Source organism: Cervus elaphus, chromosome 27, assembly GCF_910594005.1.
Source record: "Cervus elaphus chromosome 27, mCerEla1.1, whole genome shotgun sequence".
NCBI lineage: Eukaryota > Metazoa > Chordata > Mammalia > Artiodactyla > Cervidae > Cervus > Cervus elaphus.
The window spans coordinates 5546096-5572989 of NC_057841.1; the positions used below are offsets into that span (position 1 = coordinate 5546096).

At 50.3% G+C, this 26894-nt stretch overlaps 1 protein-coding gene across 1 annotated transcript in view; it reads left to right on the forward strand.

Moving 5' to 3' along the window:
• Window positions 1-26894, forward strand: part of PARD6G (par-6 family cell polarity regulator gamma) — a 75028-nt gene that overhangs the window by 39590 nt on the left and 8544 nt on the right. Inside the window, exon 2 of the mRNA XM_043889047.1 lies at window positions 694-916. Coding sequence (XP_043744982.1) covers window positions 694-916 — 223 coding nt within the window. The remainder of the gene's footprint in view (window positions 1-693; window positions 917-26894) is intronic.

Consider the following 26894-nt stretch of genomic DNA (forward strand, 5'->3'; position numbering starts at 1 on the left):
CGCCTAGCAGGTGGGCTGGAGGTCTGCAGGCAACACTGTGAGCATTTGAGCCAGAGCCAGAGGCTGACAGGAAAGAGGTGGGCCCGGCATGTTTCCCAGAGCAGGGCAGTGAGCTGCATCTTTTTTAAAGGGACCTGCTTTGTCTTTTTAGCCAGAACCCATGCTCCTGCCTCCCAGAGGTTTGTGAAGCATGGTTTTTACCAGGTTCTTTTCTTCTTTCAATTTTGCTGCCACTTCTGATCCTTTTGAAGTGCAGCCATTTGGTGTTTTTAAAATGCAAATCATATCCAGTCATTTCCTTCCTTAATATTAAAACTGCCCAGGACTTCCCATTCCCCTTAGGGGAGAGTTCAGAAGTTGCAGCTGGCCTTTGCTTCACTCGCACCTCTGAGTGTTTGATGGCTGTCCCGGGCTGTGCAGATACTGTGCCCCAGCCTGGGGATGCCCCAGGATCCCCAGTGAGGCAGGAGCCGCCACCCTACAGCCTGAGCTGCGCACCTCTCCTGGGGTCCACAGGACAGGGGTCCATGCGCATGAAATGTTCCCCCATGCTGCCGTCTCCCTTCTCTCATGGGCTCCACGAGGACTGGGGTGCTGATGCAGCTATGTCCAGGCCTCCGGGAGGCCCAGTCATGATGCCTCATCTCCGATGCCCATCCCTGCTATTCACGCGCCCTCTATGTTTCCTCCTAGTTTGGAGCTGAGTTCCGAAGGTTCTCTCTGGACCGCCAGAAGCCTGGGAGGTTTGAAGACTTCTACAAGCTCGTCGTGCACACCCACCACATCACCAACACTGAGGTGACCATAGGCTATGCGGACGTGCATGGTGACCTGCTGCCCATCAACAACGATGACAACTTCTGCAAGGCCGTCTCCAGCGCAAACCCCCTACTCAGGGTTTTCATCCAGAAACGAGGTATTCAAGAGGCTGAGCCCATGCTCCTGCTTGGCGCTCATTTAAAAATTAAATACACTTTCCAATTTTATCTGTCATTTCAGAACCATGTTATTCTGATTTCTTTTTATAATTTATTTTTTAATTGGAGGAAAATTGCTTTACAATGCTGTGTGGTTCCTGCCATACAAGAACACAAATTATATATATATATCCCCTCGTCTTGAGCCTCCCTCCCCTCCGCCCATCCCACTTACTCTGTTTTCTAGCCTTTGATGAGAGACTGAAGAAATTAAGATCGATTTGGTCAACATTAATTTCTTAGAAAATATTCTTAACAATATTTAAGCTGCATTTTCCACCCGAAATTGTGTTGACTCATGATTTTTAAATACTGAGGAAAAATGACATTGATATTTTCAGTTTTTAACTGGAGTCATTAGCCTGTAACCCAAGAATTAAAGTAAAGGTTGTTAGTATATGTTTTCCACTGTCTTTTTAGCGTTGGGGGAAAAAAATGTAAGCTTTAGATTATAACTTTGGTTGGTTTTTAGCTCTGCAGGCCTGTAACAGCAGTATAATTTATGTGAAAATAAATCGCTAACACAGGTTAATGGTTGAGGTGGGGGCATTCCAGTGGATTTACTCCTCAGAGCTGCACATTAGACTTGTTTTCTTGTCTCTGGACTTGGGAGAACCTTAACAACTCTAAATACCGTCCTGAAGAGAAGGACACTAGAAGGAGAGGCCTGGTGTGGGGAAAGGGCGCTTTCCAATTCCCATGTGGTGACTGTCCCTCCTTCCCTGAGGGGCTTCTGCGCCACCCTGGGGGAGCAGTGTGGTGGGCGGGGGCACCTGCTCACCGTGTTCGCTTCTGCGGACTCCACCGTCTGGGGAGGAGGGAGACTGGCTTTCGTCCATGGGGCTGTGGGCTCTTCCCGGAGACGGGAAGCAGCAGCAGTGCGCGGGCGGAAGGCCCTCCGGGACGTAGCCCAGAGTTGCTGGCGTGGGGCCAGGGACCTGGTTCTCTCTCCTCCACCTGAGTCCCTGCTTGACTGACAGTGTTCTTACATCGCTCGCCACCAGTTGTCCTGTGGCGAGAGGGCCACACATGCAGAGCGCGCTGAGCGTCGGCCAGGGCTGGTCTCCTGTGTGCGGTGTTGGAGGGGACGTGGAGGAGGGCCCACAGGGGGGCCGCTGACCTCACCTCGATCTGGTTCTCTGGCACCAGATCAGAAGCGCTGCATCTGCGGCCCTGGCTGAGCCGGGGTGTCCTGCTGCTGGTCCCGAAAAGTCAACACAGCTGCCACTTCCTCACGGTGACGGGGGTGGGGCGGGCGCAGGCGCTCCTGTGCAGTCGCCGGGGCTTCGGGCCCTCCACGGCCCCTCCTTCTGTGTGGCTACACTTGCACCCACTGCCCCTCACGTCTGCGTGCCTGTTCTCCTGCGACCCTCTCAGCCAGGCCTGACGATTAGCCTGCATCCCTGCCATCCTCTCATCGCTTTATTCTGGCTTCTCCATGTTCTATCGTCAGTTGCTCACAGGGCTGGTGTGTGGTCCAGACCCCAGGTCCACAGCTCTGCCGGCCATCCCAGGTCGTGGCGTAGTCTCCCGAGGTGCAGAAAGTGAGGTGTGGGTGTGAAGCCGTGCACGTGTGTGGGGAACGGGTCTCTGTGCCGCTGGCACGTGCAGTGGGGTGGGAGGCACTACGGGCGCCCTTGTAACACACCTGTGCCGTCGGCTCACCAGGGGAGGCGGGACGCTGCCCGCGGGGCTCTGCTGCTCGGCGTGTGGGCTCATCCTGTCCTTTGTACTTTTGCTTTTTCCCTGGCCTCACTGAAGTGGCCCAAAGATTAACCAGCTGCCTCAGGGCTCTAACCCTCTTGTAAGCGTTTCGAGCGTGGGGGCTTCGCCTCCAGCCGCTGCCTTTCTGTTCGGCGACCTCAGGGGGCACACTCATCCCCGCCCCCAGCACTCTCTCAGGGACCCTAACAGAAGGGGGCATTCACATCTCGCAGGTCTCTCTCAGGGACCCTGACCGCAGGGGGCGCTCACCACCCCCCAGCACTCTCTCACGGCCCGGCGTCCCCTGAGCCTACCGTTCTCACCAGTTTCGTGGGTGAGCCCACCTCAGGTTGTTGTCAGGCTTCAAGAGGAGAATGTTCCCACGGTGTAGGAAGCCTGGTCCCTCGATTCCGTCGCTATCGCCGGGAGAGGCAGGGGTAGCTGCGCTTCTCCGGACGGCAGGCGGGAAGCAGCACCACCCTGATGCCCGCCGTGCTCAGGAAAGGCCCACCAGCCCTGTGATGGGGCCGGCCTTCCTGGAGGCCTGAGAGTCCTGGAGGGAACACTCCAACCCCACGTCCTTTCCCACAGCATGGGCTCTGAGCTTTAGGTCCCAGAAGTGCTATTTCTATGATTTTACTGTAACCACACCTGCTTTGTCATCTACTTCATAACTTTCTGTACATTGATGGTGGATAAACAGATAAACGAAATTCGGTGTATCTGCCCACTAAGGTTTTATTCAGCCATAAGAAGGAGTGAAGCGCTCTGGGGTCCAGCCTGCAGTACAGATGGGAAGGAAGGCCTCGTGTATGAAAGCGGCCTGTGTTGTAGGACTCCATGCACGATCCACCGCGTCGTGTGCGGGTTCTGTTTGTGACCAGTTTATCTGTAACAGCGTTTTCACGGCTATCTGTAGACATGCGCAGGTTGCCAACACATGTTCCCGCCGAGGCAGAGTAGGCGCTGCTCTGCCTGCCTGTTCAGCTCACACTGTGAACTGTGTGCTTTTCACGGTTTATTTAGTGCCACATTTTCCACATTTTTCTTTTTTTTTAATGTATTCAAACACATATAATATAAAATTTAGCAGTGTAGGGGCTTCCCTGTTGATTCAGTGGTAAAGAATCCACTTGCCAATGCAGGAGACACAGGTTGGATCCTGGATCCGGGACGATCCCACATGCCACAGAGTCCCCAAGTCCATGTGCCGTAACTACTGAGCCTGCGCCTAGAACCAGGGGCGCAACCAGAGAAGCCACCACAATAAGAAGTCTTTACACCACAATGAGAGAGTAGACCCCCATCTCCACAACTAGAGAAAAGCCAGCACAGACATGGAGACTCAGCACAACCAAGTCATTCTGTGACTACCACATTTTGCTTTTCCACTCATCAGTTGATGAACATGTGGGTTTCTTCCACGTTAAGCTATTGTGAGTAATGCTTCTGTGAGCATGAGAGACAAACAGCTCTTTGAGACCCTGCTTCTAATTCCTGAGTATGAAATTAGAAGTGCAATTGCTAGGTCACATGGTAACTGTATTTTTTATTTTTCTGAGGAAGCCCCATACTGTTTTCCACAGTGGCTGTTCCATTTTACATTCCCACCAACAGGGAATAGGAGTTCCGGTTTCTCCACATGCACACCAACACCTGTTTTCTGGTTTGGGGGTAATAGCCATCCTGATAGATATGAGTTGGTAGCTCACTGTAGTTTTGATTAGTGCTTCCCATTATTAGTGATGTTGAGCGTCTTTTCACTTGCCTAATCATCATTCATATGCCTTCTTTGGAGAGATATCTATTCAAGTCTTTCGCTCATTTTGCACTAGGTGGTTTGTTTCTAGTTGTAGAGTTTTGGTTCTCTCTTTATCTGGATATTAATCCCTCATTCAGATATATTATTTGCAAACATGCCTTCCTGTTCTGAGGGTTGTCTGTTACTCAGTGGACTGTGCCTTTTCTAAGATATAAATGTACCTTTATCTGTGCCACATCTTAGTTGTGGCATGCAGCACATTTAGTTGCAGCATGTGAACTCTTAGTTGTGGCTCCTGGGATCTAGCTCACTGACCAGGGATCAAACCCAGGCCCCCCACGCCCATAGCCCTCACATCTGCAGGTTCCTTTCCTTATGCATTTACTAGACGTATCCCTCCTCTGTCCAGGGCTGTCTACTGTTACACGCTGTGCAGGTTTTCCCCTTGGATGGGTAAGAGATGTCACTGTACCTTTCACTTTAATGCTTTGTCCACTTAAGAATAACAGCAGTCCCCAGAATGAAGTACTCACAGTGGAGGAATCCAAATCCGGTCAAAAACCACACACCCCCACCCCTGCACACTCCTGTCCTCCCCGGGCCTGTGAGAACAGCGGGAGACTGGCCCAAGGTGGAGGGAATGCAGGAGGAGACCAGCAAAGGCACTGGGAGTGTCTCTATTTTCAGCAGAATAAACAGGAAGTGCAGACAGTCACTTGTCACCACTTCCCCACAAAATAAACCCTCCCAGTACTAGTGACCCCTGTGTTCCTATCATCTATGAGATGGGCCTGTACCACTCAGGCCCCAGACCACGACTAGAAGAGGGACCCTAATGGAATTTCAGTGGCTCTCTGCCCCTGTGGTAAGGGGCCTCCCACAGTGCCAGGGGAGGCTTAATAACTTGAGTATAACAAAAGATTTCTAGCATAATTAGAGGACTTTCAACTATTTACTTTTCAAATAAACATAAATGTGGGTCATTTGATTGTGTCTGTTAACTGTTCTTGGCATTCTGACATTCTTTTGGGTTCCTAGAATGAAGAAGATACATTTTAAAACTTTTTTGGTTTTCAGAAACTGCATGATTGGGGGGTAGGGTAGGGAGGTAAGGGTATTTGCTTGTGATGTCACTTAAGTGAGTTGCCAGAAAAAGTAATTAAGGGATGTTCTTAAAAATAAGTTGGTTGCCAATTTGGTTATAGATACTGGCAAAATCTATAATTTCTGCTTTATAAATGCTTTTCTTGGATTCTGCATTAAGTAGTAGGAGGTGTGTTTGGTTTTAGAGTTAGGGGTTTACTGCTGAGCAGGAAGCACTCAGTGGGTGTAACATTTGAAGTTGCCACAAATGAATTTCTATATGTTTCCTAAGATACTGCCTAAGGTTTTGAGGCTGTGTGTTGAGGGTAGGGTAAAGATGTAATTTCACTGAATTCACTTCCTCTCTGTGCCCACATTTTCCAGAACAGGCGTAGAACCTGCAGGTGAACACCCTCTGCTATGGGAGATGTTTCACAAGACACGTTTGCTTTTTTGTCACTGATTTCTAGAAGTTTACATGTTTGGAGAATTTCCTTTTATTTTCTAATTATAAAAAAGGACAAAAACTCTCCCACTGCTCTACCGTGGGAACATGCAGAAAACAAAACGCCTGAACCCCACGTTCACCCTGGAGTGGGAGTGGATGTGGGGGAGAATGTGCTGACGCAGCTCATTAAAAAGCAAACAGAGCCCAAGCCACACATCGTCCAGAAGAGTCCAGGGCTTGTCGTGGGGAGGCTGGCCACCCCGCAGGCACTGTCGGACAGCCAGGGCCACCCCATCTCCTGGACATGCTCCCTCCATCCGTGTCAGTGCGTTTTCCCCTCCAGTTGGGCCTTTGGGACAGAGGGGAGACAGAGCTGGCTGATCCTGTTCTCTGACCGCCCCGCAGACACCTTGTGTGTAAACAGTGAGCATTTACACAGATGGAATTGGAATCCACTCCTTTCTTACTTACTTGCTAGTCATATATACTTTTCAGTGTTTTCAAGCCCATAGTATATGAATAATTTGGATTCTTTTTAAAATCTTTACACATCACAAACACATCCTAGGTCATTAAATCCTTTGTAAAACATTTGTTTTAAAAACATGTTTTGTTTTGCTTTTTTCTGGGATGTCCCTGGTGGTCCAGTATAAGAATCCACCTGCCAATGTAGGGGACACAGGTTCAATACCTGGTCCAGGAAGACCCCACATGCCACAGGCAACTAAAGCCCGTGTGACACAGCTTCTGAGCCTGTGAGCCACAGCTTCTGAGCCCCTGTGCTGCAACTACTGAAGTCCGAGCACCTAAAGCCTGTGCTCCACAACAAGAGACGCCACCATAATAAGTCTGTGTACAGCAACGAAGAGTAGCCCCAGCTTGCCACAACTAGAGAGAGCCCTTGCACAGCAACAAAGACCCAGATCAACCAAAAATTTAATTAATTTAAAAAGAAACATTTAAAAAAAATTTTTTACTATTTATAACATATTTGTAAAAGAAAATCCAAACAACATGGAAATAACTCCACCACCCTGAGGTGACCACTGTTAGTAGTTTGGTGCGGCGTCTCCAGACCCCTTGGTGTAGATACAACTCGTTGGATACAGTTTTATATAAACAGGGTCATAATACACATACTACATTGATTATTTTAGTCTCGCATCACATTTTTTACTCCTTGTAGATTATATAGTATTTACCATCTTTTTACCAGACATAGCAATTGTATGAATGTAACAAACTGTGACTAATCCCATATTAATTTAAACTGTTCCAATTTTTCACTATAGTAAACTGTGTTGTACCTTTTATATACATGTCAGATTCAGGATTAATTGGTAGAAATGTTCTTGCTGGATTAAAAGGCATATTTTTAACTAAAGTGTATTTATGCCAGTGAGCCTCTCTTTAGCAGGGCATTAAAATGACATTTGAATTGGGTCTTTTAAAACACACCTTTGAGGACTGTTCTTATGTGGCATGAAAACTCATGAGCTTTGAATTGACCCTCCTGAACGCTGCAGTGAGGCCAGCAAGGGTCTAGCGGTGCTGTGGGGTGAGGGGCTGCCCTCGGCTAGGACAGCACCACCTGGGGCCGCCGGGGACTCCAAAAATCTAGCCTGCCCCCACCACCCCACCCTGAGTTCAGGGAGCCCCTCCCAGCCAGGTCTCCCTGGCGGACCTTCAGGACGGGGCTCCTGGGGAGAGACCGTGCAGGGGGCACTGTACCTACTGAAGCAGCGTGCTTCCACAGGGGCCAGAGGGTCGTGGGGCTGAATGTGGTCATGGTGTTGTCTTTCTGTCTGGTCCGAGCGGGTTTGTGACAATTAACACGTGTATTTAAGCTGGTTCTCAGTGAGCATGAGCTCAAGGATTTCCAGTCTGATGGGAAATAAGGCCCAAAAGCAGAAGCATGGTTGAGGCTTTCTTTTCATGTTTGAGCTGATAATCCTGGTTGTCAAGCTGCCAGTGTGAGTAGGATTTCTCTTTGTAAAAATCTGTCTAAACACAAAGCAGCAGAGTCCTCTGATAACATAACAGGGCCGTGTTTCTGTTTCCAGAGTGAGTTAGGGTTATGTGCCATTGCCCATTTTTAGAAGGGAGAGATTCTTTGGCCTTCTGGAACAGCCCTGCCTGTAGACTCTGCGACTGCACCACCAGCCTCCCCCATGTGCCTGGCACTGGGGCACCTCCCACGGAGGCAGAGCCCCAGGGCTCACCTAGCATTCAGGCCGGCAAATATGGCTGTTCCTTTCTGGACTTGCTGAGTCTCCAGCGCTGTGGCGAGCAGGTTGGTCCTATTTGTCCTTTGCGGGGGCGGGTCGTGGGACCACTGCAGCTCCAGAGAGGGGCCAGGTCCCGCAGGCTGTGCAGGTTGTGCCAAGGCTGATACAGAACCATGGAGAGGTTTAAGCAGATGCTCTGTGAACTGATGAAGTGTCCTTGTTTATACAAGGGCTGGTTAAAACAGGGATTTCCCTGGTAGTGCAGTGGATAAGAATCTGCCTGCCAATGCAGGAGACGTGGGCTTGATTCTCGGTCCAGGAAGATCCCACGTGCCATGGAGCAACTAAGGGCGAGAGCCACAACTACCGAGCTTTGTGTCACAGCTACTGAAGCACAGGCACCCTGGAACTCACATGCTGCGACTGCTGTGCCCACGCACTAGAGCCTGTGCTCCGAAGCAGAAGAAGCCATCCCCGTGAGAAGTCCCTGCATCGAAACAAAGTGTAGCCTCTGCTTGACACAGCAAGAAAAAAGCTAAGCAAAACAGCAAAGACCCAGAGCAGAAAAAAAAAAAAAACAGTGGCTAGCTAAAACATCTTTTGTTTAGGTGAGAAATAGTTGATGAGTATTAATCTGAAATGTTTAAAGATCTTAAGCATTTTGCATTTGATGCATTTTTGCTGGAAAAAAGCCCCAGGATACTGGAAACTTAAGTCTTCTTTCTTACCCATCTAGTCTACACCTGCCTGTGTTCTCACAGTCAGTGAGCTGAGGAAGCTGTTTTCATTCCTGTTAGTAACCGCTTTGAATCCAATTAAATGCCATTCCATTTGGAGGGAAATCTTTCAGGGAGAGAATGAAGACAGCTGGAGGAGAACCTGCACTTGGTGTGGGCTCTGTAGGAGCCCCCAGGGAGAAGGCTGCACCCCGGAGCAGCTCCCGTGAAAGCGCCCCACACAGAGACACTAAGGGTGCTCTTGGGACAGGCTCCTTTAGCTCTGTGTGGCTTCTCATGGCAGAGGTCAGCTGTGGAGACCGGAGGCAGGTGGAAATCCAGGGGGTGTGTCTTCAGCCCCGTCTCCATGGTGATCCAGCCTCAGTGGGGCTCACCAGTGGAGAGGAGGGAACCCTTGTGAACAGGCAATGAAAGGAAGGCCGAGAGAAGGAAGCCCTGCTTTCAAAGAGTGGCTCCAAGCCCGGGATGAAGCCGCTCTGTGCCGCCTTCCTCTGGCCCGAGCTCACAGCTCTGGAGATGCTTGGTGCTCCTTTTCACCTTTTCCTTCTCCTTCCTTCCCAAACTCTGGCCTGGCTCCCAGCGTTGCAGACTGTTTCTCAGTCTTCTGCCTGTCTTGCCCCCTCCTCTTTGGCTGCACTGTGCTGGGCTGGCTCCCTGCCCATCGCTCCCTCCTGGTTCCACAGCTTAGAGGCAGGACTGGCCCCTGACGCACCGCCCGGCCCCGCAGCAACCTCGGGGATCCTCGTCACATTCATATTACAGTGCATCAGGGCGCCTCATGTGGGCATCTCACACTGTGGCTTCTGTATGTTTATGTTGTTGCCTGGTTCCATCGCAGTCTGCTTGTTTCCCTTTAACATCCATTCCTGCCTAAGATCCATTGCTGTTACCTGCCTGCTCAGGGAGCCCTTAGAAGTAGCACCCACGTGGTCTGGAGACCACCGGCATCAGCGCCCCAGGGAGGGGAGGGGCTTGTGAGACACATGTCCCAATTGCAGCCAGGACCCCCGGGGGAAGGTCAGAGCTGCTCCTCCAGCACCTCGTGTTCATGGCCCCAGAATGCACCTGTCCCTTCTACTCTCATAACAAATGCTGGTGTAACAGTTTGTTATTGACCAAGGACTTTCCAGCTATCATGTGACTCTCACAACAAACCAGGCTATATGATTGTTCTCATTTTGTGCATGATGAAACTGAAGCTTCAGAAAAGGTCAAAGCTTCCAAACATAATTCTCAACTGAAGTTGTTTGGAATCTATTTAAAATAGCTCCTGGTGAGGGCTTATCTGGCACCTTTCAACAAAGGATGTACAGGGGTGACATCCAGGCGTTTCACTGTGATGGGTGTGACATGTGACTGTCGGCAGTCAGAGGAAGCCCCAGCCTTAGGAGCTGGAACCGAGGTGGGCCCCCACCTCATGACCGTGTTGTCTTCCTGTCGCCAGGAGAGCCCTTATTTAGAATACAGTCAACTTCAGTGGGACCTCAGCGCGAGGTGGTTATCATGGGAATGGCTTACCTGTGCTGGTTTGGAGTCCAGAGATTAACATTTCCATCGTGAACTTTTCTCTTTTCCAGAGACGTAAGCAAGATTTGGATTTCCTCTTGCATAGTGATCTGTCTTCCTGTTTTTGCCCTTTTCTCTGTACTTTCCACCCTCTCTGGTGGGAAAGTGATTCAGCCCAGAGCCCTGTCTCCGTTAGACTCCACCTGCACCCGGGGTCTCGTAAACCTGAGCTATCTTGTAGCATTTAACAGGTGCAGGCGGACATTAGGGCGACACTGATGGTGGGCTCTGGAGCTGCTCACTCCTGCATTGTCTTCCATGGGGAAACCAGGGCAGGCCATGCCCCCAGCCCACCCTCCACACTCCCCATCTCACGAGAACCACAGAGGGAGGGAGGTGCCCCGGAGAGCTGCGCCTTGTCGGCCTGCAGAGGAGAGTCCTGACACCACCCACATCGAAGGCTGTTTCATTGTGAGAAAGCATAGGCGACATCACACTGACCATTTTACCCGTTTTTGAGCTTGCGGGTCAGAGGCACTCAGCACATTCACATTGATGTGCAAACACCACCCACCTCCTGAACCTTTTCGTCTCCCAGCTGGAACTGCACCCGTTAAAAATAGTGTGTTTTAGTGAGTTAAATCAAATGCTAAAAGTACCTCTGTCCATGTAAGTATAAATCCCTATAAAATGCCCATAGGGCACATTGATAGCTGATAAACGTCTACGGTCTTGTTAGAATTTCTAATCCAAGGTGAGGGATTACACTTTTTCAAACAGTAAATCACTTAGGAAATGTCACTTGCTAGTGGAGTCGTCACATCTCTGCAGAGATCCCACGCCCTCCTGGGGGCTATGTCTGCGGCCGACCCTCCCCCTGGTCCCCATGCACTGGCCACCCTGGCCTGGAGGCCGGCAGTTGGGACTATGCTTCTTGGACTTCAGCTGCATGTGGAGTCTCAGCAACTCCGGACATGGCAGGGCGTCAGCGGTGACTCAGAGGGTTGAGCGCCCTGACTGGTCTTCCTCTTGCTGGGACCCCACTGAGCTGGCAAGTGCAGTCTGTGTCATGACAGTGTTTGCGTGTTGGGAGTAGAGGCCCATGAGACACAGGGACCCCTCGGCCAATAGCTGTGCTGCCTGTCTGCCTCCCTGCAAACCTTCCTCCTTCCACCTCCCAGACTCAGGAGAGGGGAGTCAGGTGACGGCCAAGCCCGCATGGCTCCCACCTGCGGTAATAAGCCTTTGACCTTGGAGCCACCCCAGTCTCTTTAAGCATCTTTCAGTGGATGAGATTTCTTTGTGCAGTTGACACTGAAAACACCAGATGCATGTTTCTGATGCTCAGGACCCTCAGAGGGCAGAATCTGAGACTGAGGTTTAGATTCAGGGTTTGTCAGCGTGAAGAAGAGAACCCCGAAACCATCTCTCCAGCAGCTTTCTGGCGGCCCTCATTGTCGAGGTGCATGGGCACACTTAGCTAGCGCACACTGACAGATGTCCTGCGCCGGTAGAATCAGTGGATTTGCCATAATTCAGAAGGTGAGGGGATCCCACACTGGGTGCGGCAGCTCCCCGGGCTTTGCACGAGGAGGTTTCCAGATCCCGCGGCCCTGGGTCTTCCTCAGGCCCCTTGGGAGATCCCTGCCGACCACACTCTGTCGTGAGGTGCTTCTGAAACTAAAATACGTCTTCCTCACCTTTGTTACTTTTTAAGTCCTCATCCACTGGTGCCGCAGACCAGTTAACCTCATGTGCTGTGAGCTGCTGGTGTCGCTCTGCAGACACTCTCTGCCAGGCCTCATGATGACTGACTGGCAGGGGTCCTGGCGTCCCCAGGATGGGGGCGAAGGGAGTTGCAGAGACTGTGTGTTTCACCAGGAGTCAGGTGTCAGGTTCAGGTCCTGTTTCCTCCAAAAGGAGGTGGTTTTGTCGTGTGGGCTGCAGGGGCCGGGGAAGACTGCTGGGGCTGCGGAGCCTTACAGGCAAGTCTGGCATCCTCGAGTCCATGGTCTCTCTGAGGGGGCTGACCTGTCCCTCCTTTACAAAGGACAAACCTGAGTCCCAGAGAGGTCGTGTGGCTTCTCAGAGGCTCAGGTGTCTCTGTGTCTCCTCCCACAGCTGGAACTGCAAGTGAAGGAGACTGCGGCTCTCCGGGGAGGTCAGCAGAGGAGCTGGGCACTTGCACAAGCCTGGCCCACAGGCTGCAGTTTCCATGGGCCTAAAGGCGGCATCAGAAAGTGTCCCTGGACAGACCATAAATTCCTCTGGAATGCAAGAAGGACGCACACTGTGGTTCCTGGCTGCCATGGTTTTTCCGTCTTGGATGCCCCTGCTGTCCAGCCCCTCTGCTGACCTGGCTTGTTGCCGGGGTACCAGGCAGCTCTTTGGAAACAGCAGGAAGATGACCTATCCAGCTCTTAAAATCTGGGTCCTCAAGATGTACTGAGGAGAAAACACAGGGTGCAGAATTGTGTGCACACGATGTTACACTGAGCAGGGGGTAAGAGTCTGTGTTCATACCTGCTCATATTTGCACAGACTGACTCTGGGGTGATTGATAAATGAGCCTCGGGTGGGGGTGGGGAGCAGCTGAGGACGTGGGGTTTGCTCCTGGGTGATGACCGTGCTCTGGAATTAGGCGATGGTGAAAGCTGCACAGCTGAACGCACTGTCATCGAGGGCCGCGTCAAACGTGGCTCAGCCGGCAGTGAAAGCGTCTTCTTGAAGCAGGTGTTTCACTTGACTTTGAGCCTCTGCCACATATATAACACGAGCTGGTCTTTGACTCTGCTCTGGATTCTTGGACTGAGGGCCCCTGTGAAGCTGTGCCTTCTGAAGGGTCTTCAAGGTGTATGGAGTAGAGGACCAGGGGAGGGCTGGCCCGAGTGTGTCCAGGGTCCTGGGTCTGCTCGCAGGCATTCATCCTCAGGGGCTGCTGGTGAGGCACCCGGATGGCGTGGGCAGCCTTTGCTCACGGAACAGACATCTGCCTGTTGGCATCACACAGTGCCCAGAGGCCTCTGCTGAGAAAGGGCTGCTTCTGTGCGCTCAGCTGGCGTGTGCTGTGAGGCTCACAGTGCCTGGAGGGCACAGAGCCGGGCCAGCTGAGGGCAGGGGTGAGGGCCTGTACCCCCTACCCAGCCGCGCTGTGGCACGTCCTTGCCCTCCTCTGCTGTCGGGCCCAGCCGTGGGAATTGCTGAAGGAGGTCTGCTCTAAGTATGGGCTTTTCTGCCAACAGTTATTTTCAGCTGTTTGAATTACAGTTGTCCCCTCTGGAAACCACTGTAGCGTCCTGTAAATACAGGCTGAATTACAGCCCCAGGCAGGGAGGGTGGACACGTGGATGGCTCCACTCCTCCTGGCAGGGCCAGCGACCCCTGAGGCTTTAAGTGGCTGCTCCGTGGCAAGGGAGCCGTCGAACGTGACCCTTTCTCTCTGATTTAGTCCTGATACTCTTCTCACACCCTCTGCTCTGCAGCTGAACCAGAAGCCCACCATGAGCTGGTGGCAACCCACTGGCTCCAATGCGGTCAGAGAGCCAACTTTTCAGAAGTGTTCATCCCCGTTCTGCCCCGGCAATCCCATCCTACTCCTCAGACAGACTCCTGAGAGGCCCTGTGTTTTCCTTGGAAATTGAAGGTTCATTTTTCATTTCATCTGACTTCTTGCCTACTTCATAAAAATGATTAAGTGTGAGAGGGTGGGAGACGGGCACAGCTCTTCCTGGGGTCGATGTCCACAAAGTGGGGGGCCTGAATCAGGCTTAGCCCCCAACATGGTGTGCTGGGGCTGGTGAGACAAGACCCAGGGTCTTTCATGACTGTTAGTCTTGGGGTGTGGTGTCTGGACCACAAGCCAGCACAGCAGCCCCAGCTGGAGGTGAGGGAGAAGGAGGTGAAGTTGGAGGAAGTGAGGAAGGAGGAGGTGAGGGCAGAGGAGGTGAGTTGGAGGAGGTGAGGGAGGAGGAGGTGAGGGCAGAGGGCAGGGCTGGCATCAGGGCCCCTGGTTCCAGGCTTCTGAAAGTGTGCCTCTTGGGAGAGACACCAGCTCCATCTCCTGATGCTTTGTGAAGCGATGGGTCCACAGGATGGCCGCTCACAGCCCGCTCCCCAGTTGCTGAGCTGGAGCTGTGGCTTAACCACACTGTAGGAGCTGAGTCTTCAGTTGAGCTTCTTGGCTGAGGTCAGCACCTCAGGCCCAGAGGCAGGAGGCTCTGGAAAAGACCTGCCTGGGGACCCGGGGAAAGGGAGCGGGGCACTCATCAGGGCCCCACCATTAGCCCTTCTGCAGTAACACTGGGGCCTGTGACCTGCGGCGGGCAGGACACAGTCCTGGCAAGGAAGGACTGTTCTCCTGCAATGGCCGGAGGGCGGGAGGCATGTTGCTGCAGGTTGGGGTGTGCGCGCCCAGCTGAGAAAGATGACTTCACCTGCCCTGGCCTCGAGTGTGTCTGAGGCGGCAGCCCCAAGACACACCTGAGTGATTTCAGATCCCGGAGTAACCAAGTAAAAATGTTCCCCTCTAGTCAAAAATATGACTGCAGCCCTCCTACCAGGCCCTCCCCATGGGCTAGGCCATGGGCACAAGGCCGGGAGGCTTGGCAAGAAGTCCTCCCACACGGGCTTGAGGCGGGAACGCGAGTTCCGATTGGTGCTTTGTGCTCAGTCCCCCTTTGTGGCTTCTGCAAAAATGTAAGAAATCGGGCGGTTGGCTCTGTGTTTCCCTTGACTCGGCATGTTCTTTATTAACCATCTACCCAGGCTGGGTTGTCCTCCTCCCTCTTCTTCCCACGAGGAGGAGCAAATGGCCTGCAGCCTTCAGGCTCTTTGGAGTTGACATGGCCCCCCAGGTGGGAGGGGAGGCTGGGGCTGAGGAAGGAGAGAGCACGCCCTCCTGGCAGCCTCTGCAGCTTGGCTTGGGGAATGACATTCAAGGAAGCCATGCTGGATACCCCGAACTGTGTTCCCTGCCCCGTCCATCTTAGATCCACGCCCTCTTGGAGCAGCAGAGCACTGGTCCCCAGCCCCTCCCATGTACCTGGTCTACACTGCAGGCCCTGGAGTCAGCGCCAGCAGTGACCCCAGAGGACCCATCCTCCTCTATCTTGCAGGCTGATCCTCACCACAAACCCAACCTCTTCTCTCCTCCCAAAGCCCCTCCTCCAGGAAACCTCTCAGGATTTCCTGTCCTCTGACCAGAAAGACATCACAGTGTGTTGCTGGGGCTCATGGGCAGTTAGGGTCACTGGATTTAGAGATGCTGCCTGCAGTGACATCACAGAATCAGGCCTGGGATGGCTCACCGTGTGTGTTGACCCAAAGCTCAGCAGCCCCACTTCCAGGAAGAGCCCACGCAGAAGCACGCAGAGTGGGGGCCCGTGGGGGGCCCCCACATACAGGGGGGTCGCATGGGTACAGAGGCCTATCCCTGCAGTGTGCACTAGACATTGCAGAGTGACAAAGACCTGTCCCACATGGATGGTGCTCAAGATACAGTAAATGAAAAGAGCCAGCCGTGAACTGTGCACACGCAACAGACTGAACTCTGTCCCAGAGCCGCACATCGAAGCCCTAACCGCAACGTGAGGGTCTTCAGGAGGGAATTTAGGTTAAATGAGGTCACAGGAGGGGGCCTGTGTCCTTCTAGGAAGAAGAGGAGCGACCAGGGCACCCCCTCCACTGTGAAGAGGCCTCACAAGAACACAGCACGCAGCACCAAGTGCAGCTGCAGCCCCCGGACTGAGAATAAACTGCCTGTGGTGCTTTGCACAGCAGCTCCAGCCGGCAAGCTAGCACAGCTCCCCATTCTGCACAAAACATGAAGTGTTACTGAGTGTATTTTCTGCGTTTGTGTCACGATGGTTAATCGTACGTGTCAGCTTGACTGCCGTGAGCGACGCCCAGAGAGGCTGTGTCTGTGCGCATGTCTCCAGGAGAGATGGGCATCTGAACCCAGGACTGGCTGGGGCCAGTCTCCACCACCCCACCGGCCAGAGGACCAAATGAGGACAAAGGTGAACCAGGGGGTCCTCCCTTCCGGGGCTGGAGGGTCTGCCTTTCCTGCCCTCAGACATGGGGGACGCACGGCCTCCATAAACACCGCCACAAATTTCCTCTCCTGTCTGCGTCCACATGTGCTATCAGCTCCATGTCTCTGGAGAACCCCCGCCACACAGACACGTGTTAGGTACACGAAACAGCCTGGGAAAGTTTGCACGAGACATTTACTAGGGAGCAGCAGGACTGTCGGGGCGTTTTCTTTCTGTTTTGTGTATTTAATCCACTTGATCCAATGTGTTTAGTGTCGGCTCCCGACAGGTGCCGAGCACTTTCTCTCTACGTTGACTCAATGAACGAACCAGCAGGAGGGAGTGAGTCTTCCTGACGCTATCTTCACTCCTGCCACCTCCGGAGCAATGTGCAGGCAAGCACCAGGGTCCCGTACCTAGTGGTGTCTGCATCTAGCCTTAGAGGGAGGTTCCCTGGGCCTCGGGAGTCCTGACGACCGAGGAGGAAGGGGTGGGATGCTCTTAGCCAGCTCGGCCTCCAGGAAAGGGTGTTCCCAGCTGACGTGGCCTCTCCAGGCCTCAGGAAAGTCACCCACATGGCTCCTGACCCCCTGACCTGCCCGTGTCTGTGGGCCTGAAGCTGGGCCCTGAGCACCTGGAGTGGGTTGGAGAGGGTGGTTCAGACTTCCTGGCTCCATGCGCCTTTGCTTTCTTGCTCTGGAGCCCCGGAGAGGTGGAGGGTGGCTCAGAAGGAGCAAACCACTCCCTGGGCTACAGTGACCCAGCTGGGCCTCAGCCTGGCTTCTTCCATGTCCTGAAGCCATAAAGCTTCACTGGTCATTGACCTCAGAGGTCCCACCAGCAATCTGGACCCTGAATCTCGGTGGAGAATCTTGGGTGCTGCCCAGAACTGGCCATGCAGGACCTAGAACTGCTCACAGTGGGCTTTGACGGCATCTCAGCTGACTCTTTGGGGAACAGATCAAACATCTCGCAGAACTTGGGCATGGCTTCCTCTTGGCAAAGAAAAGTGTTTCAGAGTTGACTTTATTTTCACTTTGAGGTGCTTTCAAGATTGATCTGTTTGAGGAAATTTTTAACAGAAAACACAGAGTCTTGTCTTCCTGGTAAACTTGTTCAGCCTCCTGGCAGGCGTCACCCTCACATAAGGCTGGGAAACTGGGAGGGAACGTCGTGCTTAACTTTTCAAATTAGGACTCTGTGCATTGTGTGGTTGCATTGCTCATATTCTCATCATGCTGGTTCCAGCAACTTCTATTAAGGCATGGTATTTTGTGTTGGGCCTCTTCTGCAGGGCAGACAGAAAACAGCTCCTCAGACCAGATCCCGCACACATGGTGTTATTTATGTTTCTGTTTTTCAGAACCAGGGCCATAGCTACTTTTGTTTGCTGCTTTACTTAGAAATGCACAGGGACATGAGCCTGGGTTAGGCGATGGCTTCCTAAATATAATACCAAAAGCACACCCAACAGAAGGGAAACTAGATAAACTGGAACTCATCAAAATGTAAAACTTCTGTGTATCAGGGGACACTATCAAGAAAATGAAAACCCAAGTCACATATCTTATATTTGTATCTAGAATAGAAAGAAAATTCTCACCAATGACAAAAAGGCAAAGGATCTGAACAGACATTTTTCTAGAGAAGATATTCAGATGCCAATAAGCACATGAAAAGATGAAGACAACAAGAAACAAATGTGGAGAAACTAGAGCCTTCAGGCCCTGCCGATAGGAATATAAAATAGCATAGCCACCACGGAAAATAGTTCAGCGATTCCTCAAAAAGTTGAAATTATGGTTACCATATGACCCAGCAATGTCACTCCTAGCTATCTACCCAAGAGAAATGAGCACGTGTGTCCACACAAGAACATTCACACTGCACAGTTCACGAAGGCCAAAAGTGGAGACAAGCCAAGTGTCCATCAAGGATGCATGAATTTTTAAAATGTGGTCCATCTGTACAGCGGAATATTATTCAGCTGTAGGTAAGAAATGAACTTGAAAATATAATGCTCACTGAAAAAAGTCAGGCACAGAAGGCCACATACTGTATAAGTCCACTTATATGAAGTGTCCAGACTATAGAGACAGACAGTAGATGAGTATTTGCTTGGGGCTGGAGGGAGGAGGGCATTTTGAAGGGTGGTGTTTCTTTCTGGGGTAATGAAAATGCTCTGGAATTAGATAGTGGTGGTGTTTCCACAACATTGTGAATTTACTTAAAACCTCAGGATTGTGCATTTTTTAAGTGGTTTAAATGGTGAATTTTACGTTATGTGAATGTTATCTCAAGAAAGCACTTTCAAGGCAAACGCTCAGGGGAGGAACATGGGCTGGTGAAATACACAGCTGGGCGGTGCCACCTGGTGCTCCGTGCTGACAGCCCCGCCATGGGCTGGGGCAGGTGTGGGGGCCTGCAAGCTCCTCTGTCTTAGAGATTTTGCAGGGGAGGAGGGTGGTGTGGAAACATCCTCCTGGGGTGGGGATACCCTCTAGCTGCATCCATGCTCACCTGCTCGAGGGGTTCACAGGGGAGCAGGCAGGCACAGCCTGAGACAGTTCTCATGGGAAGAAGATACACCGACAGTGGTAACCAAGCAGTGGGTTATGGCTTTGGGGTTTTTCCCAAGGAACATTTAAACTCTATCCTGCTGATTCCTCCCTTGTGTCTCCTTGTGTATCAGGGCCAGCAACACACACTCTGTGCCCTGGACTTGGGGTGGGGAGCAGTCTAAAGAATTCTATGTCCAAGTTACCAAAAACAGTACCCAGGGGAACACTAGAACAGCTGACCCTCTGTATCCGCGGTCTCACGTCCACGGATTCAGTTGAACTGAGGACTGAAGAGGATGCGGATACAGAACCCACAGACATGGAGGGCTGACAGCACTGGACCATTTAAGGGGCCTGAGCCCTCAGACACCCAGGAAGGACTTACTTTGTTTTGTTTTGCTTTTCGTCAAAAGAAAGCTTGTTGTCAAGTGCCCAGCCTTTCTGAAGCTCACATGAGAGGGGTTTACTTTGAAAGAACATGTTTTAAATTGAGAGGGAAGCAGGGCTGGCAGACTGGCGAGCTTGTTAGGGAGGGTTTCTCCCAACTGGTGCTCCAGCCTCACCCCCCACCACCACCGTATGAGTTGGAGGTGCTCCTTCCCACCTTCCCAGCCCTCGATAGGCACCTGTGCCCCGCCTGTTTTCAGGTTTCTTTGGCCGTCTGCACACCTAGCTGACGGGTGTGTCTCAGCCCACCTGCCTGCGGCTGATGCTTACCTGAGCACCCCAGGGCAGCTTCCAGACCTGTCACCTGCTTGGCAGATGTAGGACCCGAGGTGCTACTCTGCCACAAGTTGGTTATAATTGAGTACTGCTAATAATAAGGGACCAAAGAGTCTTAGAGTTTACCAAAAAGGGTGGATCCACAGGTGTGATTATAAGGAAGCTTTGTCACTCAGTCAGCTTTTGGGGTTGGGGGAGGAGGCTGTTGGCTGTCCCACAACCCAACCTATATGGGAGACAGAGAGGCTAGGAAGCTGGTTAGTCCCTGGCCCCAATGTAGGTGGAGGCCGCTGCCTGGGACCTGCTGACCACCACCTACAGTTTGGTCAACCGAGAGCCAGTCTCAGGGTTGACAGAGCCTGTCCTGCTGAAGTTGCAGGGGGCTGGGCGGGGCAGGGGGCAGGCGGGCAACTGGCATCTCTTGTGGAAGGAAGAGGGGAAAAAAAAAACAAGAAAATCAAGCAACTGGGAGCAGAACACAAGCATACAAGACACCTCTGTGCTGGTTAAAACAGATGTTGTCACCTGAGAAGCACAAGCCCCAAAGGCCAACTCTAGTTCATGGACACAGTTCAGGGCCCCTGCCTGCCCTGGGACATGGAGCTCACAGCCACTGAGAAGGCCACACCCCGGAAGCCCTGTGAGCGGCCCTCAGCCCTGCCTCTAGGTACCCTCCTCCCAGGTTCCTGACACTGGTCTGCAGGGGTCTCTGCAGATGGCACAGACAGTGGACCTATCTTCCTTCGTCCCCCAGATGGCCCAGTGACCCAGGGCTACCAGGGCTTCCCTGCTGGGATGATTAGCAGAGATGCTTAGACACATGCTGAGTGTCCATGGCGAGCCCCCCAGAGCCTATGCACCCCCTGCTAGAACAGCTGTGTCTGCTGTCGGGAGGTGCCACACCCTGAAGCAGCCCCTTCTTCCCAGAAAGAATTGAAATGCAGGTTTACCTCTAGGAGGGGTCCTAGGACCACAGCTCCAAGAGGGGTCCTGACTGGCCTGAGCCCAACCCCAGCCCCACCCAAGATCTTGGTTCCAGAACTAGCTGAACCATTGCAGAGCAGGAAGGGACAGATGGACACAGACTGGCAAGTGCCGGGCTCACTCTCGGCTCCCAAGCCAGGCATCCTTGATCCTTAGAGCAGTTTACTGCTAGGAGATCTTTAAGACTCACTGCCCTACACCTGACTCTGCATTCATTTTGAGTCATTTCTTTAAAATCCTCTTTAAACTTCCTTTGATTCTGGAACCAGCCCTGATAAAAGCAGCCATGATGCCAGAGCAACACCTGGCGCACGGCCAGTGTGTGGCCCTTGGGTGCCACTGGAGCCGTCCACCACGCTTCCTCCCACGGGGGCTCAGCAAGCCCAGGGACTGCACTCCTGCGGGAGATGGGGGCTCACAGGACGGCTTCCTTTGAGGAAAACGGGGGGTGGGGCTGGGGGGGGCCAAGACGGAGCATCTGGAGGTGGCATCTGAGTCCCTGCAGCCCAGCGAATCGAATGAGCTGGGGGTAGAGAGAGCTGAGTGCATGGGGTTGGGGGGGACCCTACAGGGAGTTCTGGTCACTGCAGGAACTGAGTTTGTCAGGGGCACTGAGGGAAAACAGTCTAAGGAGACAGGTCTTGAGGCTTCAGGACAAAGTGTGTGAGGAAAGAAAACTGCAGGAGTTTCAGATTCCTTTGCAATATGTGGCACATTTTATTTTTCAGCTTATGTGGCAGGCTTTTTTTTTTTCATTTAAATGTTAACGTTTCCAGTGTCTCTAAGAATAGACTCGTTCTGACTTGTGTTTGATCCAGTGGTGCAGCTCTTCTGGGAGGTTTGCATGTCTGCTTAATCATGGGCAGGGGAGCTGCTGGGCCTTAGATACCCTGGACAAGCTCAGACTGGAGGCGGTGTTTGCACGCAGCTGGGTGATGGCTAATTAAAGTCCCCATGTGAGCTTCTCAGCCTGTGTGGCATGCGTCACTGAAAGGTAGAAGGATGTTCTCAGGCCACTCCCCCCCCCCCACCTTTCCCCTCTGTCCTCTCATTTCTGTGTCTGGAATCCCTTCATTTGTAGAATTCTTTTACGCAGAAGCCAGCGGTCTGCTCGCACCACTTCCTGTGCTGTGGGTCTGGGTGCTCCTCCGGTGACCATGCAGCAGAGTCACGGGGGCTCTCTTGTGATCCTGACAGTGATCAGACTCATTCCTGAGCTCTTCCTTCTCTCCATGACGCTTTAAAGCCGGCTAACTCTGCTGGGAGGAAAGGAGACCGCCTCAGCTTGTGTCTGGAGAAACTGAGTCAGCAGCACAAGGCGGAGGACAGCAGACCCAGCTGACTGGACGGCAGGCGGGGCGCCCAGAGAGGCCCTCTCCTCCCCGCAGGCCTAGCCTAATCGGCAGAAAAAGCTGAGGACACCCCGCCAAGCGCTGGGGTGGGGGCTTTCTGCCAGGTGGGCAGAATGCACCTTGGTTGCTACATCTGTCTGGAGGTTCCCAGCTTGAGCAGTTACAAGAACAGCGGGGAGTGGGTGGGTGGAAGTGTGGCCTGTAGGCGTGAGGTGTCTGGGTGCTGAGGTCCGGCACGGCTTGGCCAAGGCCACAGCCACCTGCCTCCCACACTTTATTTGAGGGCTTTTTATTGTCTCATTGATCTGTGTCTGTTCTGTGCCAGTACCATTTGGTTTTGATTAGTATAGCTTTATAATAGCCTGGACTCAGGGAGCATGTTACCTTCAGCTCTGTTCTTCTCAAGACTGTTTTGGCTATTCGGGTTTTCTGTGTTTCCACACATATTTTTTAATTATTTGTTCTAGTTCTATGGAAAGTCTCATGGGTATTTTGACAGGGATTGCATTAAATCTGTAGACTGCCTTGAGCAGTATGGTTATTTTCACAGTATTATGATGACTCTTCTAATCAACAGCATATGTTTCCTTCTATCTGTGTCATCATCAACTTCTTTTGCTAGGGTCTTCTAGTTTTCCAAGCACAGGTCTTTTACCTCCTTGGATTTATTCCTATGTAATCTATTTCTTTTTTGATATGACTATAAATGAGACTGTTTGCTTAACTTCTCTTTCTGATAGTTCATTCTTAATACATAGAAATGAAAGATTTCTGAACATTAATTTTGTATCCTGCAACTGTACTGAATTAATTGATGAGCTCTAGTAGGTTTTTAGCGGCATCTCTAGGATTTTCTATGTAGAAGATCATGTTATCTTTAAATAGTGACAGTTTTATTTCTTCTTTTCCAATTTGGATTTCTCTTTTGCTTTTTCTTGTCTGATTGCTCTGGTTAGGACATCTAATACTATATTGAATATAACTGGTGAAAGTTGGCAATCTTGTTTTCTTCCTCATCTTAGGGAAAGTGCTTTGAGCATTTCACTGTTGAGTATGATGTTAGGTGTGGGCTTATCCTATATAACCTTTCTTCAGTTCAGTTCAGTCACGGCCGACTCTTTGTGACCCCATGGACTGCAGCACGCCAGGCCTCCCTGACCATCACCAACTCCTGAAGTTTACCCAAACTCATGTCCATTGTGTCAGTGATGCCATCCAACCATCTCATCCTCTGTCGTCCCCTTCTCCTCCTGCCCTCAATCTTTCCCAGCATCAGGGTCTTTTCAAATGAGTCAGCTCTTCGCATCAGGTGGCCAAAGTATTGGAGTTTCAGCTTCAACATCAGTCCTTCCAATGAACATTCAGGACTGATTTCCTTTAGGATGGACTGGTTATTTCTCCTTGCAGTCCAAGGACTCTCAAGAGTTTTCTCCAACACCACAGTTCAAAAGCATCAATTCTTCAGTGCTCAACCTTCTTTATAGTCCAACTCTCACATCCATACAAGACTACTAGAAAAACCATAGCCTTGACTTTTGTTGCCAAAGTAATGTCTCTGCTTTTTAATATGCTGTCTAGGTTGATCATAACTTTTCTTCCAAGGAGTAAGCATCTTTTTATTTCGTGGCTGCAATCACCATTTGCAGTGACTTTGGAGCCCGAAAAAATAAAGTCTGCCACTGTTTCCACTGTTTCTCCATCTATTTGCCATGAAGTGATGGGACTGGATGCCATGATCTTTGTTTTCTGAATGTTGAGCTTTAAGCTAACTTTTTCACTCTCCTCTTTCACTTTCATCAAGATGCTCTTTAGTTCTTCTTCACTTTCTGCCATAAGGGTGGTGTCATCTGCATATCTGAGGTTATTGATATTTCTCCCAACAATCTTGATTCCAGCTTGCACTTCATCCAGCCCATCATTTCTCATGATGTACTCTACATATAAGTTAAATAAGCAGGGTGACAATATTCAGCCTTGACATACTCCTTTTCCTATTTGGAACCAATCTGTTGTTCCATGTCCAGTTCTAACTGTTGCTTCCTGACCTGCATACAGGTTTCTCAAGAGGCAGGTCAGGTGGTCTGGTATTCCCATCTCTTTCAGAATTTCCCACAGTTTGTTGTGATCCACACAGTCAAAGGCTTTGGCATAGTCAATAAAGCAGAAATAGATGTTTTTCTGGAACTCTCTTGCTTTTTTGATGATCCAGAGGATGTTGGCAATTCAATCTCTGGTTCCTCTGCCTTTTCTAAAACCAGCTTGAACATCTGGAAGTTCACCATTCACTTATTGTTTAAGCCTGGCTTGGAGAATTTTGAGCATTACTTTGCCAGCATGTGAGATGAGTGCAATTGTGCAGTAGTTTGAGCATTCTTTGGCATTGCCTTTCTTTGGTTGGAATGAAAACTGACCTTTTCCAGTCCTGTGGCCACTGCTGAGTTTTCCAAATTTGCTGACATAATTGAGTGCAGCACTTTCACAGCATCATCTTTTAGGATTTGAAATAGCTTAACTGGAATTCCATCACCTCCACTAGCTTTGTTAACAATGATGCTCCTTAAGGCCCACTTGACTTCACATTCCAGAATGTCTGGCTCTAGGTGAGTGATCACACCATTGTGATTATCTGGGTTGTGAAGGTCTTTTTTGTACAGTTCTTCTGTGTATTCTTGCCACCTCTTCTTAATATCTTCTGCTTCTGTTAGGTCCATACCATTTATATCTTTTATTAAGCCCATCTTTGCATGAAATGTTCCCTTGGTATCTCTAATTTTCTTGAAGAAATCTCTAGTCTTTCCCATTCTATTGTTTTCCTCTATGTCTTTGCACTGATCGTTGATTGCTGAGGAAGGCTTTCTTATCTCTCCTTGCTATTCTTTGGAACTCTGCATTCAAATGGGTATATCTTTCCTTTTCTCCTTGCTTTTGGCTTCTCTTCTTTTCACAGCTATTTGTAAGGCCTCCTCAGACAACCATTTTGCCTTTTTGCATTTCTTTTTCTTGGGGATGTTCCTGATCCCTGTCTCTTGTACAATGTCACAAACCTCTGTCCATAGTTCACCAGGCACTCTATCAGATCTGGTCCCTTAAATCTATTTCTCACTTCCACTGTATAATCATTAGGGATTTGATTTAGGTCATACCTGAATGGTCCAGTGGTATTCCCTACTTTCTTCAATTTAAGTCTGAATTTGGCAATAAGGAGTTCATGATCTGAGCCAAAGTCAGCTCCCAGACTTGTTTTTGCTGACTGTATACAGCTTCTCCATCTGTGGCTGCAAAGAATATAATCAATCTGATTTTGGTGTTGACCATCTGGTGATGTCCATGTGTAGAGTCTTCTCTTGTGTTGTTAGAAGAGGGTGTTTGCTATGACCAGTGCGTTCTCTTGGCAAAACTGTTAGCTTTTGACCTGCTTCGTTTTGTACTCCAAGGCCAAATTTGCCTGTTACTGCAGGTGTTTCTTGACTTCCTATGTTGCATTCCAGTCCCCTATAATGAAAAGGACATCTTTTTTGGTTGTTAATTCAAGAAGGTCTTGTCAATCTTCATAGAATCGTTCAACTTCAGCTTCTTCAGCATTACTGATCAGGGCATAGACTTGGATTACGGTGATATTGAATGGTTTGCCTTGTAAACAAACAGAGATCATTCTGTCATTTTTGAGACTGCATCCAAGTACTGCATTTCGGACTCTCTTGTTGACTATGATGACTCCTCCATTTCTTCTAAGAGATTATTGCCCACAGTAGTAGATATAATGGTCATCTGAGTTCAATTCACCCATTCCAGTCCATTTTAGTTCACCGATTCCTAAAATGCTGACGTTCACTCTTGCCATCTCCTGTTTGACCACTTCCAATTTGCCTTGATTCATGGACCTAACATTCCAGGTTCCTATGCAATATTGCTCTTTATAGCATTGGACCTTGCCTTCATCTCCAGTCACATCCACAGCCTTGTTTAACTCAATGAAACTATGAGCCATGCCATGTAGGGTCACCCAAGACGGAGGGCCACCACGATGGAGATTTCTGACAAAATGTGGTCCACTGGAGAAGGGAATGGCAAACCACTGCAGTATTCCTGCCTTGAGAACCCCATGAACAGTGTGAAAGGCAAAAAGATAGGACACTGAAAGATGAACTCCCCAGGTCGGTAGGTAACCAATATGCTACTGGAGATCAGTGGAGAAATAACTCCAGAAAGAATGAAGAGATGGAGCCAAAGCAAAAACAACACCCAGTTGTGGATATGACTGGTGATGAAAGCAAGGTCTAACCTTTCTTATGTTTAGGTATGTTCCCTCTATACCCACTGTGGAGAGTTTTTATCATAAATGTTGAATTCTGTCAAAAGCTTTTTCTGCATTTATTGAGATGATGTTATGATTTTTATCCTTCAAATTTGTGAAAATGGTATGTCACATTGATTGATCTGTGAGTGTGGAACCATACTTGCTTCCCTGGGATGAATCCTGTGTAATCGTGGTATATGATCTTTTAATATATTGTTGGATTCAGTTTGCTAACATTTTGTTGAGAATATGAGTGTCTATGCTCATCAGAGATATTGGCCTATAATTTTCTTTTTTGATATCTTTTTCTTGATGAGTCTTGCTAAAAATTTATCAATTTTATTTATCTTTTCAAAGGACCAGCTCCTAGTTTCATTTGTTCTATTTTTTAAGCCTCTATTTCATTTATTTCTGCTGATCTTTATGGTTTATTTCCTTCTCCTAACTTTGGGTTTTGTTTGTTCTTTTTCTAGTTCCCTTGCGTGAAAGGTTAGGTTGTC